The sequence below is a fragment of the Cherax quadricarinatus genome, chromosome 8, assembly GCF_038502225.1.
Source record: "Cherax quadricarinatus isolate ZL_2023a chromosome 8, ASM3850222v1, whole genome shotgun sequence".
NCBI lineage: Eukaryota > Metazoa > Arthropoda > Malacostraca > Decapoda > Parastacidae > Cherax > Cherax quadricarinatus.
In genome coordinates, this window is record NC_091299.1 from 65,097,107 (window position 1) to 65,112,050 (window position 14,944).

General features: G+C 36.9%; 1 protein-coding gene across 3 annotated transcripts in view; it reads right to left on the minus strand.

Moving 5' to 3' along the window:
- Positions 1 to 14,944, minus strand: part of LOC128685526 (ankyrin repeat and SAM domain-containing protein 6) — an 89,900-nt gene that overhangs the window by 59,509 nt on the left and 15,447 nt on the right. For all 3 annotated transcript variants that reach the window (XM_070083078.1, XM_070083079.1, XM_070083077.1), the window contains exons 3-5: positions 14,067 to 14,294; positions 3,866 to 4,075; positions 2,874 to 3,062 (exon numbers count right to left, since the gene is read on the minus strand). In XM_070083078.1, coding sequence (XP_069939179.1) covers positions 2,874 to 3,062; positions 3,866 to 4,075; positions 14,067 to 14,294 — 627 coding nt within the window. The remainder of the gene's footprint in view (positions 1 to 2,873; positions 3,063 to 3,865; positions 4,076 to 14,066; positions 14,295 to 14,944) is intronic.

The following is a 14,944-nucleotide window of genomic DNA, read 5'->3' on the forward strand; positions in this document are numbered from 1 at the left end:
CCAATGTTTACCAACACGTGACCATCACCCCGTGGGTTCATACAATACATTTCATAATAATCCATTGTTTTTTGTGCTTGCAACTGCTAAATAAGTCATCATGGACCCAAGGAAAGCTAGTGCAAGCCCTTTGGTAAATAAAGTGAGGAACACGATCCAGAGGGATTTTGACGGGGATGTGGAAGAGTTGGTGGAGGACCGCAGGGAAGAGCTAACCACTGATGAACTGCAAGAGCTTCAATTGGAATAGCATCAGACCACAGCTGAGGAACTTGCTTCAGAGGAGGAGGAAGAGGGAGTGGATGAGGTGCCTTCTTCAAAGATTAAGGAGATTTGTGCAATGTGGAATGAGTTGCAAAGTTTTGTTGAAAAGTATCACCCTGACCAAGCTGAAACAAGCCATATCTGCAACATGTACAATGACAGTGTTGTGTCCCACTTCAGGGAAATCTTAAAGAAACGCCAGAAAAAGACCTCTCTGGACAGATATTTTGTGCGACAGGGGTCCAGTGACTCTCAAGTTATTCCCAGTGGCATTAAAAGAAGAAGGGAAGTAACCCCAGATAAGGACTTGCTACCTAAAGTCCTAATGGAAGGAGATTCTCCTTCCAAACAATAGTGTACACCTTCCTCCTATCCCCTCCTCCCGTCTTCCATCCACCCAGAAGTCTTCAGTAAAGGTAAGTGTAATGTTATTATTATTTTTTTAAATGCATGTACTTGATTTCTGATTGTTTTCATTATGTAAATCTTTATTTAATTTGAAAAAAAAAAATTTATTTTAATATTTCTGGGTGTCTGGAACGGATTAATTTTATTTCCATTATTTCTTATGGGGAAAATGGTTTCGAGTTTCGTGAATTTCGACATTCGGCGGGCTCTCTGGAACAGATTAATCACGAAACTCGGGGGTCCACTGTACATTGAGTAAATAATGAACAATACAGTGGACCCCCGGTTTACGATCAGCTCCCAATGCGACCAATTATGTAAGTGTATTTATGTAAGTGCGTTTGTATGTGTATGTTTGGGGGTCTGAAATGGACTAATCTAATTCACAATATTCCTTATGGGAACAAATTCGATCAGTACTGGCACCTGACCATACTTCTGGAATGAAATAATATCGTAAACTGGGGGTCCACTGTATTATGGAGGTGGCAGGATGGGGGTCAAGGAGGTTTTGAGTGTTAGGGATTTGGACATCCAGTAGGCTTGTGCCAACATACTGGACAGGAGTGGAAGCCAGTGGCTTTTATGATTTGATGAGCTGCTGGTGTGAGCAAGGTGATATTTATGAAGGGATTCAGGGAAACTAACCAGCCAGACTTGAGTTCTGGCGGGTGGGAAATACAGTGCCTGCACTCTCAACGAGAGGTGGGGATGTTGTTGTTGGGAGGGTCATCTAAACTGTGATGTCAACACCCTTATGGCAAGACAGTGATTGAATGAGTGACAGTGAAAGTGCTTTCTTCTTTGTTGCGTCACCCTACCTCGATGGGACATGGCTGTAATGTTTAAAAAAATATAAAGGCAAGTAGATAGCATACTATTTACTATAAAATACAGTATCTCTAAGTATATTTTTTACAATGTGACAGATTACACATCATTTGCTGGGTCCAATAACATTTATATTTTCAAGAATTAAAGATATTTTTGGGTTTGATTGAAATAAATTAAACTTTTATTAGTTAGACACTAAAATATGATCAGGTTCAAGAAAATCAGAGTATAACAGTACGGTAAACCATCAATATAATGGACTAATAGGGAAAGTGTCTGAATGTCCATTAAATCAGAATAATGATTTAATGGCAAAAATAAGCACCAAAGTGCTGCACTGTATGCCTAATATGTTGCAGCATTGTACACACAATTTACAGATATACTGCAATAAACATTGAAAATTAGTGAGTTAAAAGTACAAATTGACTAGTGAATTTTGCCCATAACTTTAAACCTGTTTTATCAAAGGTTTACTGTATTTTAAGGGAAAATTTTTTATTTCGTTGCAAGATTACATCGAGATTATGAAATTACGAAAATGAGTTGCATTGCAAAGAGCCACTATCATGCCTAGGCATTATGGGCAGACTTAATTTAATGGCTTACAGAATACTTAAGTTGTACATCTGTTTTTAATTATAGTACACAGTAATTTTACTCAAATTACAATAGTTTCAATAGTAAATATTGAAATTATATTATGGGAATATAACATTGTGAGTTGTTGAAAGTAGTTTATAGTATGAGAAGGCTACAACTGGGTAGTAATGTTTTGGGTAGGTATTTATACTACAAGGTAGTTTTAATTAGTGTATGAGCTTTGGGCATCCAGTTTTGAAGTTTTAAGATTCAGGTAACTGGGAGAGTTTTTGGCAAAGTTAAACATTGAGTATTGAGTATTTAGTTTAGGATGAGTTATATATGTTAATGATCCTAATTGTATAATACACTGTACTCCACTTTATAGAAATAAAGTTTATTTATTTGTTAAAGATAATTCAACAAAGTTTAGCAGAATAGAAGATTTGAGTGTGAAGATATCTGAAGATACAGAGCTTAAGATATCTCAGGGCCTAATTCATAAGACATTAATTTCAAATACAAAACTATGAATACATATTTTATGGTATAATTATCATATCCATGATTATTACATAATGGAGTTTATGCAAAGGGTTACAATCAAATATTTTTTTCATTTTGCCTTCTAAAAAACATTAAACATTCAAATATAAATGGGAAGAAACTTGCTTGGCATACTACTCTGCAATTTGCATACCTGGAATTTACCTGGAGAAAGTTCCGGGGTTCAACGCCCCTGCAGCCCGGCCTGTGACCTGCATATATGATCTTACAAAACCAACCTTTCTTCTTTTGCCGAGTTGTCTTTTTCTGTAGAAAGTTAGCAATGTCTGGTCTGTTGCAAGCAGCAGCAACATCTAAAGCAGTAAGATCACAGGCATTAACTGCATCTGGATCAGCCCCTCGATCTAGTAAGATCTGTGCAGTGGACACGCTGCCTCCAGAAGCACTAAACATCAGTGGGGTAATACCTAAAATTGTTAGGCCAAATAATATGCAGAATACTACAAGATGGGTAAGATACATGTCCAACCATTAGGTATCTTTATTATTACAGCATATCACTTGCTCAGCATGTTTCTTCAGCCTTGAAAAATAAGTAGAATAATTATTAAGTGGTCAGTCATCCCAGCGTTGATAAGTGTTCAGCTCTATAGTCTAGATCAATGTAAAGTTGAGGCATAAAAACAAAGCCTTTATACTGGAGCCTTAACTTCACACTGACCAAGGCTATGAAGCTAAACACTTATCAAGCCTGAGGGACTGACAACCTCTAAATTACTTCTCCAAGACTGAGGAGCTTATTGTCTCATATTTACCTCTCTAATGTGTCTGCTTTCTCCAATATTTGTCACCTTTGTATTCAACTGAAGAAGCTTGCTGAGCAGGTGAAACATTTTGCTGAAAAAGATATCCGAGTGTTGCACGTGTCTCACTTGTCTACTTGTCAGCACTGTATACCATTAATATTATGATACAGAACAATACTGATCACAGCTTTAGTTAAGTATAATAACAACAGAATATTTAATTCCTATAAGAATGCAATTCACAATGAAATTTTCTTGTCAGGTGTTTTTTTTTTTCCTCAATGTCTGGTCATTATTTTTAATGTTTAAACTCAGAAATTACTGTGAGAGCTTTGATAGCCCAAGGAAAGTAAAAACTTATTATGGAAGCATATGAGATTTTATTAACTTACTTCAAACTGAAAAAAGCACAAAATAATGTACAACTGATACAGCTATGGACATGTAATACTCACAACACCTACCAGTTTTTGGGACCGATTTGTTAGCATTGACACCTTTGTCTAAATACAGGCGAACCACAGCATCATTGCCATGTTGTGCAGCAATCATGAGAGGAGTTATCTGGCAAGCACTAATTGTGGGAATGGGATTGAAGTTAGCCCCCGCATCTATCAATGCCCTGATGGTACCCATGTGGCCACTTACTGATGCCAACATTAATGCTGTCATTCCTGTCAAGAAAAGAGACATTGAATGCCTGAGATTAGTGGGAAGTACAATGGATCCTGTCATTAACGGACTAATAGAGGGGAGGTGCTGTATGATGTTGCAGATTGTCCGTAACTTCAGAATTAAGAAATTACTTTTCACGATCGTTTGGTTGTCTTCTGAACTAGAGGACTTGATCCACTAGAAGACAACCAAACATTAAGAATGAAGGTATTATGACCTGAAGTACTATAGTAAAGCACGGTATAGCAATTTTATAGAACTGTACTAAATTTACAATACAGTGGGACCTTGGTACTCGAACTTAATTCGTTCCAGAAGGCTGTTCGAGTGCCGATCTGTTCGAGTACTGAACAAATTTTTCCCACCAATTGTCTTTTTTGTTGGCTGTTATCACTAATCTTCTTAGGCCCATGGTGACTTATTTATACAAATAATATAAAAAACACCAAAAAAATGCGAAGAAATACAAAATAGTTTACAGCGAAGTTCTGGCAGGTCGTGTTTATTTGGTCGAGTGCCGAGCAAACAGTTGACTACCAAGCGATTTTTTTACTGAACAAAGAGTTCAAATATCAAATTGTTCGAGTACTGAGGTTCCACTGTAATATTATATGTGTATGTGTGTGTAGTGTCCTAGGTAGTAGGCTGGTAGATAGCAACCACCCAGTGAGGTACTACCGTTCTGCCAAGTGAGTGTAAAACGAAAGCCTGTAATTGTTTTACATGATGGTAGGATTGTTGGTGTCCTTTTTTTCTGTCTCATAAACATGCAAGATTTCAGGTATGTCTTGCTACTTCTACTTACACTTAGGTCACACTACACATACATGTACAAGCATATATATACACACCTTTCTGGGTTTTCTTCTATTTTTCTTACTAGTTCTTTTTCTTGTTTATTTTCACTTACTCCATGGGGAAGTGGAACAGAATTCTTCCTCCATAAGCCATGCGTGTCGTAAGTGGTCACTAAAATGCCATATATTACGTATATATTACTAAATGTCAAAGGAGAAACTTTCGTTTTTCCTTTTGGGCCACCCCGCCTCGGTGAGATACGGCTGGTGCGTTGAAAGAAGAAAGTGTGTGTAGTGTGCAGCAAACCTGGCATAGAGTGTTTCAGAAAGTGTGAGTGGGCAAAAGTTGGGTGGCTATGAAAGAGAGTGTGAATGTGGGTGGGTGAATGAGAAAGAAGGTGGACATGAAGGGTGGATATGAGAGGGTGGATGTGAATGGTGGTTACGAGAGGGTGGATATGAATGGTGGGTATAAAAGGGTGGACATTATTAAGGGTGGGTGTGAGAGGGTGGACATAAGGGTGGGTATGAGAGAGGGTGGGTGGGTATATGATGAGGTTGGGTAGATGGGTGAGTGAATGTGAGAAGGTGAGTGGGTAGGTGGGCAAATATGAGAGGGTGAGTGCTTATTTCTTTATGCCATACAAACAAGTGTAGTTTAAATGTATTAGTACAATGGAAGGCACAAAAGAAAGCCACTAATTATGCAGTGCATTTCAGGCAACCATTCATAAGACTTACATGTTACTCAAGAACTAGACATAGACTATTAAGTAGGACTTCTCGTGTAGTTAACTACAATCATAAGTACAATAAGAAATGCAGCTAATGACAAAAGGTCAGTTACAAAAGCATTACATACTATTTAAATTGATTCAATGATCTTACTTTTGTGGAATGATTGAAGAGAGATGGAGAAGATACAGTAAGTTACTTAGTTACAATACAAATAAAATGGAACAAGATATGTTATGAATTATGTATGAGAGTTGAAGGAAGATTGGAAGAACAAGGACAGAACTGGATGAAAGTTAGTTTTGTTTGACACAGATTATGGCTGTCTCAATTATGTTAATTAAATCAGCAATTACAATGAAAAATGGAGTGTTCATCAACGAGTGTCTAACGAGAAAACGTCAAAACCTTCTGTTCAGGTTGAGAAAACTTAAACAGGAAAACAAAATACATCAGTGTTTCACTTGAGATGGGAAAATACTAGCTAGAAAAACTTCAACAGGACAACAATACATCATTTCAAATGAACATGATTTCTCTACCTTCCTTAGAAAAGCTAACATTTCTGTAACAGATTAGATAAGTGTCCTTAATACATAAATACATGTGGTGCATATAGTGTACGTTACTATTATATTATTGTGCATTATTATTTTTTACTATTAAATTATTGCGCATTATTATTTTTTTTCTTTTACTAGCTAATACCAGCTACCTCAAATACTTTTTACTTTTTAATTACTTTTAATTGCTCATAATTTTGTGTTGCAAGTCAAATCTTACTCCAAATTAATGTTATTCATGGTTGCTACCTGTCCATTTAATTCTGTTTACCACTACTTTTTTAGTCCCTTTTATTTTGTGTGTGCAATTAGTGTATATTCTAATTACATTATTGTGTGAGTCCCAAAACTATCTTTTGCTAGCTAGTACCAGCTACCTCATATTTCTCTACTTTTTATAGTGCAATTAATTGCTCAACTTATTATACAATACAAATCAGACCTTACTCCCAAATCAATATTATATCATAGTGACTATCTGTCCATTGAACTTTGTTTACCATTACTTAACCCTTAAACGGTCCAAACGTATATATACGTTCACTCGCGTAGCGTCCCAAATTTTTTGAGGAAAAAAAAAATCTTTTCTTTTAAAACGAAAAAAGAGCATATGGTACCCAGGCATCCCCAATTATTTTAATATGGCGCACAGTGAGTGTGCACACCCATTCTCTCATGTCTAGGTGACTCAGACTTATTGTGGCAATGTTGAATGAATGACAAAGAAAACGTATATATACGTTTGGGGCGCTACGCGCATGAACGTATATATACATTTGGACCATTTAAGGGTTAATTTAGTCCCTTATATATTTTCTCCTTTATTTTAGCTGTACATATCTACTGCAGTTCATAAACTCACTTGTTAAAATAATTAAGGTGCTGTCAACATGACTCACGAAATCGTAATGACACGATTGCAAACAAACCATACCCCGGCAGGGATTGAACCCGTAGTCAGAGAGTCTCAAAACTCCAGACCGTTGCGTTAGCCACTAGACCAGCTAGCCACAATAAGATTCGTCCAACTAGGTATATTTCTACACCATAGGAAGGTTAGCATAGGCACCACTGTGACCACAAATGCATTTGTGGTCACAGTAGTGCCTATGCTAACCTTCCTATGGTGTAGAAATATACCTAGTTGGACGAATCTTATTGTGGCTAGCTGGTCTAGTGGCTAACGCGACGGTCTGGAGTTTTGAGACTCTCTGACCGCGGGTTCAATCCTGGCCGGGGTATGGTTTAATTAAGGTGCTATTAGATGCTTAAGTGTATAACTGAATTATCTATTCTGTAATAATCCCTTTTTCTTTCAAATTTTTACAAGTTTTAGATTAATCACGGTGTCTTAGTCATAAGTCTAGTTGTAGATTCAATATAAATCTTATATAATTTTACTCAGAAAATCTAGTTTGTAAAATTACTCTCATCCTATGACTACAGACATAGATCCTGATGTAAACTTTTTACAAAATGAATTACATGAATCAACCAGTAACTGTAATTACTACACAGCAGACCAAGCAAAGACATTACTCAGTGCAAACAATAATATAACCATCTTTAACTACAATGTCAGATCCTTGAGCAAATATTATGATGACCTCACAGCATTACTCAGTTCCTTTCATTCCAATATATCAATCATCACACTCACAGAAACCTGGCTTAAGCCTGATATTACAGATTTCTATACCATTCCTGGCTACATGGCCATACACAACTGTAGAACAAACCAGCAAGGGGGAGGAACAGCTATATACTATATACTCAAATGTATCAATAAATCTTGCACAAGGGACAAACATGGAGAATATATCATAGCCAAATTTAAATCAAAAGACCTGCAAAAACCCCTCACAGTTATAAACATCTACAGAGTACCACAGTCAAACATTTATCACTTTAGTGAAAAACTAGGAAACATGATTACTGATGCACACATGAATAAAGACCACCTACTACTAACAGTAGATTTCAACATAAACATACTACATGACCAGGACCCACAAGTAACCGCATTCACGAACACAATAAGTAACTGCCTGTTGCTACCAACAATATCTAAACCTACAAGAATCTCCAAGACAAGCATCTCCTTAATAGACCACATCTGGACAAACACCATATCCCCTTTAAAATCAGGCATAATCACAGACAACACTACAGACCACTACCCAACCTTTCTCATAACTTATCTGGGCAAACTGCCACAAGACATTACTGAAGTAACCTTCAGACTACATAACGAGACAGCAGTTAACAACTTTATAGCAGCTATGAATAACATCGATTGGCAAAATGAGCTCGAAACATATACAGATATGAATGAATGTATAAATAATTTTCTAAAAAAAGCCCAAAGCCTCTATAACAGACATTGCCCCCAAAAAACTAAACAGATCACAGCAAAGAGACTGAATAATCCCTGGCTAACACCAAGAATCCTCAAATCCATTAACACAAAGCACAAATATGAAAAACAGTATAGAATGGGTCAAATAACTAGAGAACAGTCGAAAAGTTACTCGTCAGCACTTACCAGCCTGATAAGAAGGTCAAAAAAAATTGTATTATGAAAATAGATTACATAACATCAAAGGTGATAAGAAAAAAACCTGGAAAACTCTATCTGAAATTCTTGGAACTAAAAAGTTATCCAAAAACAAAGCAATCAAACTAACAAAATCAGATGAACCCCTACTCACTCCAACTGAAACAGCAACCAGACTTAATGTTTTCTTCTCCCCCATAGGAAAAAATCTAGCAAACAAAATACCAAGCACAAACACCCGTCCATCAGACTACCTCATAGATACCTACCTAAATATGCTACTCCTAGCTCCAACCAACCCCATTGAAGTTACGCTCATCATAAACACCCTTAAAAACAAGGCAGGAGACATAAACAACTTGCCTGCTTTTATGTACAAAAAAGCTTCTCAAGCATTGTCACCAATTATTACAACGCTCTTTAACAAATCCACTGAATCATCTACCTTCCCAATAATCCTCAAAATAGTGAGGGTCACTCCTATCCATAAAGGAGGTGACCAAGCTGACTTGAATAACTATAGACCAATATCTAACTTACCACTGCTCTCTAAAATCTTTGAAAAATTAATTCATAGACGGATCTATTCCTACCTCGTTTCGCACAACATATTAAACCCTTGTCAGTTTGGATTCAGGAATAATAAAAGCACAAATGATGCTATCATACACATACTAGAACTAATATATATGGCACTTGAAAAGAAAGAAGTCCCGCTGGGCATTTTCATTGATTTACGTAAAGCTTTCGATACAGTCGACCATGAACTGCTGTACTTCAAATTAATGCACTATGGTATCAGAGGCCACTCCCTCAACTACCTAAAGTCATACCTTAGTAACAGAACTCAATATGTGTATGCAAATGATGCAAACTCTTCCACCCAACCAATCACAGTAGGAGTCCCACAAGGAAGCGTCCTTGGACCACTCATCTTTCTCATCTACATCAATGATCTACCGAATGCATCACAGCTACTCAAACCCATATTATTTGCAGATGACACTACATATGTCTTTTCCCACCCAAACACAGTCATACTAGCAAACACAGTCAATGCTGAATTACAGAAAATATCTGCCTGGATGATGACTAACAAACTTACCCTGAACACTGATAAAACCTATTTCATTCAGTTTGGAAACAAAGCTGCAAATGATCCAATTAACATAATGCTAAATGGATCATCAGTCACAAGACTCACAGATGGAAAATTCCTAGGTATCCACCTTGATAGTAGCCTTAAGTTCCAGACACACATACAACAAATCACCAAGAAAATCTCCAAGACATACTATCAAAGATAAGGTACTACGTTCCACAATCAGCTCTCCTGGCACTGTACCATTCACTCATATACCCTTATCTTACATATGGAATTTGTGCATGGGGATCAACAACATCCAATCACCTAAAACTGCTAATAACCCAGCAAAAGGCAGCAGTAAGAATGATAACAAATTCCCACTCCCACCAGCATACTCCACCAATTTTCAAAAGTCTGAATCTGCTCACCATTAAGAACATCCATACTTATTCATGTGCCTACTACATACACAGAACAATACACGCAAATATAAACCCCCCACTCAAACTTCTCCTCACCAACCTAAACAGGACACATGATCACAACACAAGACGCAGATCTCTTTTTGATATACCTCGAGTCCATATCACACTGTGTAAAAACTCTATGCACATAAAGGGCCCCAAAATATGGAATTCATTACCAGAAGATATTAAAGTAACCCAGTCTGAAAATCAATTTAAGACTCTTCTCAAAAGCCACTTAATCACCCTAGACTAAATGCTAAATACTCAGTACAAACTTACCTATGTACTCCCACATCATAACTGAAACAAACACATTGAACCTTTTATCCATTGTTGACAGGAATATAATTGAATCATTGTTTTCACAAAAAGCATTTTTGAATATAAATATATCCTTGTATTATACAAATTTTGATTCATTTATAATTAATATTCTACTGTACAACATTGAAATAATTACTATCCTACTGTACAACTATGATATACTCCTTAGTATTAAGTAGACTGTAAGCCAATAATGTTAAGTTGGGCCATAATGCCTAGGCATAATAGAGGCTCTCTTTGCATTGCAACCCACTATTGTAAATACAAAATCTCAATGTACTGTTTGCAAAGACATAAAATAAATAAATAAATAAAAATAAATAAATGATGTGTTTTTTAACAATACCTTTGAATCTACTGGCAGAAAAGGAACCTTTTGTTGCTTCAGGCAGGGAGTTCCAGATCTCAGGGCCTTTTATGTGCATTGAGTTTTTACACAGGTTAAGTCAGACACAGGGGATGTCAAAGAGGTTTTTGTCTTAAGAACATAAGAAAGAGGGAACACTGCAACAGGCCTACTGGCCCATGCAAGGCAGGTCCAAGTCCCCTACCGGCTTAAGCCAATAACCCAACCTAGTTACGTCAGGTCACATTCACTTAAGGAAGGAGCATGGCATTAGACCTAGTAGCACAAGTTAGTCAGGTCCAATTCACACCCACTCATGTATTTATCTAACGTATTTTTAAAACAGCACAACGTTTTAGCTTCTATGACGGTACTTGGGAGTTTGTTCCACTCATCCACAACTCTATTACCAAACCAGTGCTCTCGTATATCCTTCCTGAATCTGGATTTATGCCAGTGCGTTCTGTTGCAGCTATCAAGGAAAAGTTTCAGAGAAGGGTTTATATTAATTGTTCTACATATATAGCAGGCACAGTAGTATAAATGCATGTTGTGTATATTAAGTTCGAGCTTTCAAAGAGTGAGGGAGTGTGTAGTCTGGCACTGGAATGGGTAACTATTTACAAAGAAGTTTTTGATAAATTAGACACATGTGCAACTCTTGGGTATCTTTATTGAGGAAACGTTTTGCCACACAGTGGCTTCATCAGTCCATACAAAGGAGAATCTTGAAGAATAGGAGGAGAATGAGGTAATCAGTCCCTCAACCTTGAGGGACTGATTACCTCATTCTCCTCCTATTCTTCAAGATTCTCCTTTGTATGGACTGATGAAGCCACTGTGTGGCGAAACGTTTCCTCAATAAAGATACCCAAGAGTTGCACATGTGTCTAATTTATCAACATGTCGGTTCTCTGAACCATTCATCTACAAAGAAGTTTTTGTTGAGTTATTAATAGGTTTTAAGTGATTTGACATAGTAGATCCCCCAGGTACAAATACAAGTACACAAGGGCTCTTCACCTTACAGCATTTCACTAATGCAGCAGCTTTCAATTATATCCATTCTTCATTTATTCAAACTTCCTACAATAAATATATTCACCACTCGCTATAAGCTAAGGATGAAAATATTTTAAGGTAAGTAATGTATGTAATGTCTATGCATTTTTAGGCCTAGCTCTATTGCTCACTTGATATATGACAGTGTAAACATGTTATCGGGTTTCTATATGCATTTCAGAGTTAAAAACAAAAAAAAAACATATTTTGCTTTACAGCAATTTTGGTTGCAAGTTTGAGGTACACAGTAAGTAATGTATCTGTTTTGGAGACCTTAGTTATCTGCTGTATGTGGGTAGTCAATTTCAAGTTGATCAAGATGTAGTGGTGGTAGTTAAGTGTAGTGGTGGTAGACGTTAATGAGAGGTTTCACTGTATAATGCTTGATAAAGTCAACTATTCAAAGTTTGCAGTTGCAAGTTATAAACTCATTCATTTTTATATACATCTTTATTCTCTTATAAAATAATTATTAAATAAATTAAAAAGCTAATTTAGTATTGATAAAAATATTCGTTAAACTTTTCCACAAATATTACGGAAAAATAAATCCTTTTCATATTGCAGTATCACTAATGAGTTGACAGTGTGTTTGGCTGCTGATTCCCGTAATAAAGTTCCTTCTGTTGTGAAAGACAGAAATGTATTTTACATTTGCCTACTATATATACAGAACATTAAATTCCAATATCAATCCTCCACTCAAACTTTTCCTAGACGGCTTCAACAGAACACACAGGCATAACATGAGACACAAAATACAGTGGACCCCCGGTTAACGATATTTTTTCACTCCAGAAGTATGTTCAGGTGCCAGTACTGACCGAATTTGTTCCCATAAGGAATATTGTGAAGTAGATTAGTCCATTTCAGACCCCCAAACATACACGTACAAACACACTTACATAAATACACTTACATAATTGGTCGCATTCGGAGGTGATCGTTATGCGGGAGTCCACTGTACTTTTTGACATCCCATGTGTCTGTCTCACACTAGCCACAATTGCAATGCACATAAAGGTTCCAAAGATCTGGAACTCTTTGCCTGAAACAGCAAGAGGTCTCTTGCCCACAAATCAATTTAGGACTATACTCAAAAATCATCTCAGCTATCAATAACAACGATACCCACACTATGCTAAACTCTAACCAAATTTAAAGCAACTCTGCCAAATATTTTATTATCCCAAACTTAAAAATGTATGTCTGTATCATTAATTGTACTACCTCATATTAACAATACATAAACAAACTTAATTACAAACTTAAAAATGTATGTATGTATCATAAATTATACTACTACCTGGTTGGATGATACGGTGACTGACGACGAGGTCAGAATAGAAGGTTACAATATAAAACACTTAGATAGGAACAGAAAGGGTGGTGGAGTATGTGCCTACATTAGAAATGACTTAGCTTACAACCCAAGACCTGATTTAAATAACAATAAACTGGAGATTCTATGGTTTGAAGTGCTGCTTCCCAAGACCAAACCCATCTTAGTAGGAACTAGTTACCGCCCTCCTACCCAGGACCAGTTCTTAGAAAACTTTTTCAGAGTATTGTCCGGACTTGAAAACAATTGCGAGACAATAATACTGGGCGACTTCAATATCTGTTTTCAGCAGCAAAATAACGGGCTATGCAAAAGGTATAAGCAAATTCTAGGCTTAAATAGTTACACTCAACTAATTAATACCCAACCCGGATCACACAGTTCTCAGCAACCCTAATTGACCACATACTTTGTAACCACTCTGAGAACATTAGTCAGTCAGGTGTCATTACCACAGGTCTTAGTGATCATTTCATAATAAAAATAAACAAGTGAAAAGGGATGGTTTTGATTAACATTTGCCTAATATGATTTACTGAAGCTTCAATAACAGGTTGGACAAATATGTGGGTGTGAATGGTTGGATATGAGGATTACCTGCCTAATATGGGCCAGTAGGCCTCTTGCAGTATTCCTCCATTCTTATGTTCTTATTTAAAGAGAAAAAATATGAGAAGAAAATATAACAGAGTCGATGCTTGCTCACTTACCTAATCTGTTTCGTGTATCTACAGAGGACCCAGCTTGCACCAATAGCATCACAACATGCATGTGCCCATGTCTTGCAGCCTGCATTAAGGGTGTCCATCCAAGGTTGTTTGCTGCCTCACGATTAGCATTTTGAGAAAGAAGGAATGCCACTAATGACTCATGGTCATTAGCTGAAGCAATGTGAAGAGCTGTGTTGTTATCGTGGTCAGGTGACTCTATGTCGAGACCTGTTAAATTCACACAAAGTGTCACTTGAAATTCCAGATATTTAAGATCTTAAGGTACAGTAACTGCATACAGTGGACCCCCGGTTAACGATTTTAATCCGTGCAAGAGGGGTAATTGTTATGCGAAATAATCGCTATGTGAATGAATTTTCCCCATAAGAAATAATGGAAATCAAATTAATCCGTGCAAGACACCCAAAAGTATGAAAAAAAAAATTTTACCACATGAAATATACATTTTCCCACACACAAAGAGAAGGATACATGCACAATAGTAGAGTAGTACATGCACAGTATATATTGTGCATGTACTAGTCTACTAAATGAAGAATAAATGACACTTACCTTTATTGAAGATGCAGCAATGACTGATGAGACACTGTGTCCTGGGAGTGCCTTTTCCTCCTGAGTACTGTAGGTCCTGTTTGGCATTTTCTTCCAGAACAGGCCTTATCACACTGTGTATGCCACTACGATTCTTAAATCTCTCAAACCAACCTTTGCTGGCTTTAAATTCACCAATATGAGCACTAGTTCCAGGCATTTTTCCCTGTTCACCTGGGTGTTAGTCGACTTGTGTGGGTTGCATCCTGGGAGACAAGATTAAGGACCCCAATGGAAATAAGTTAGACAGTCTTCGATGACACTGA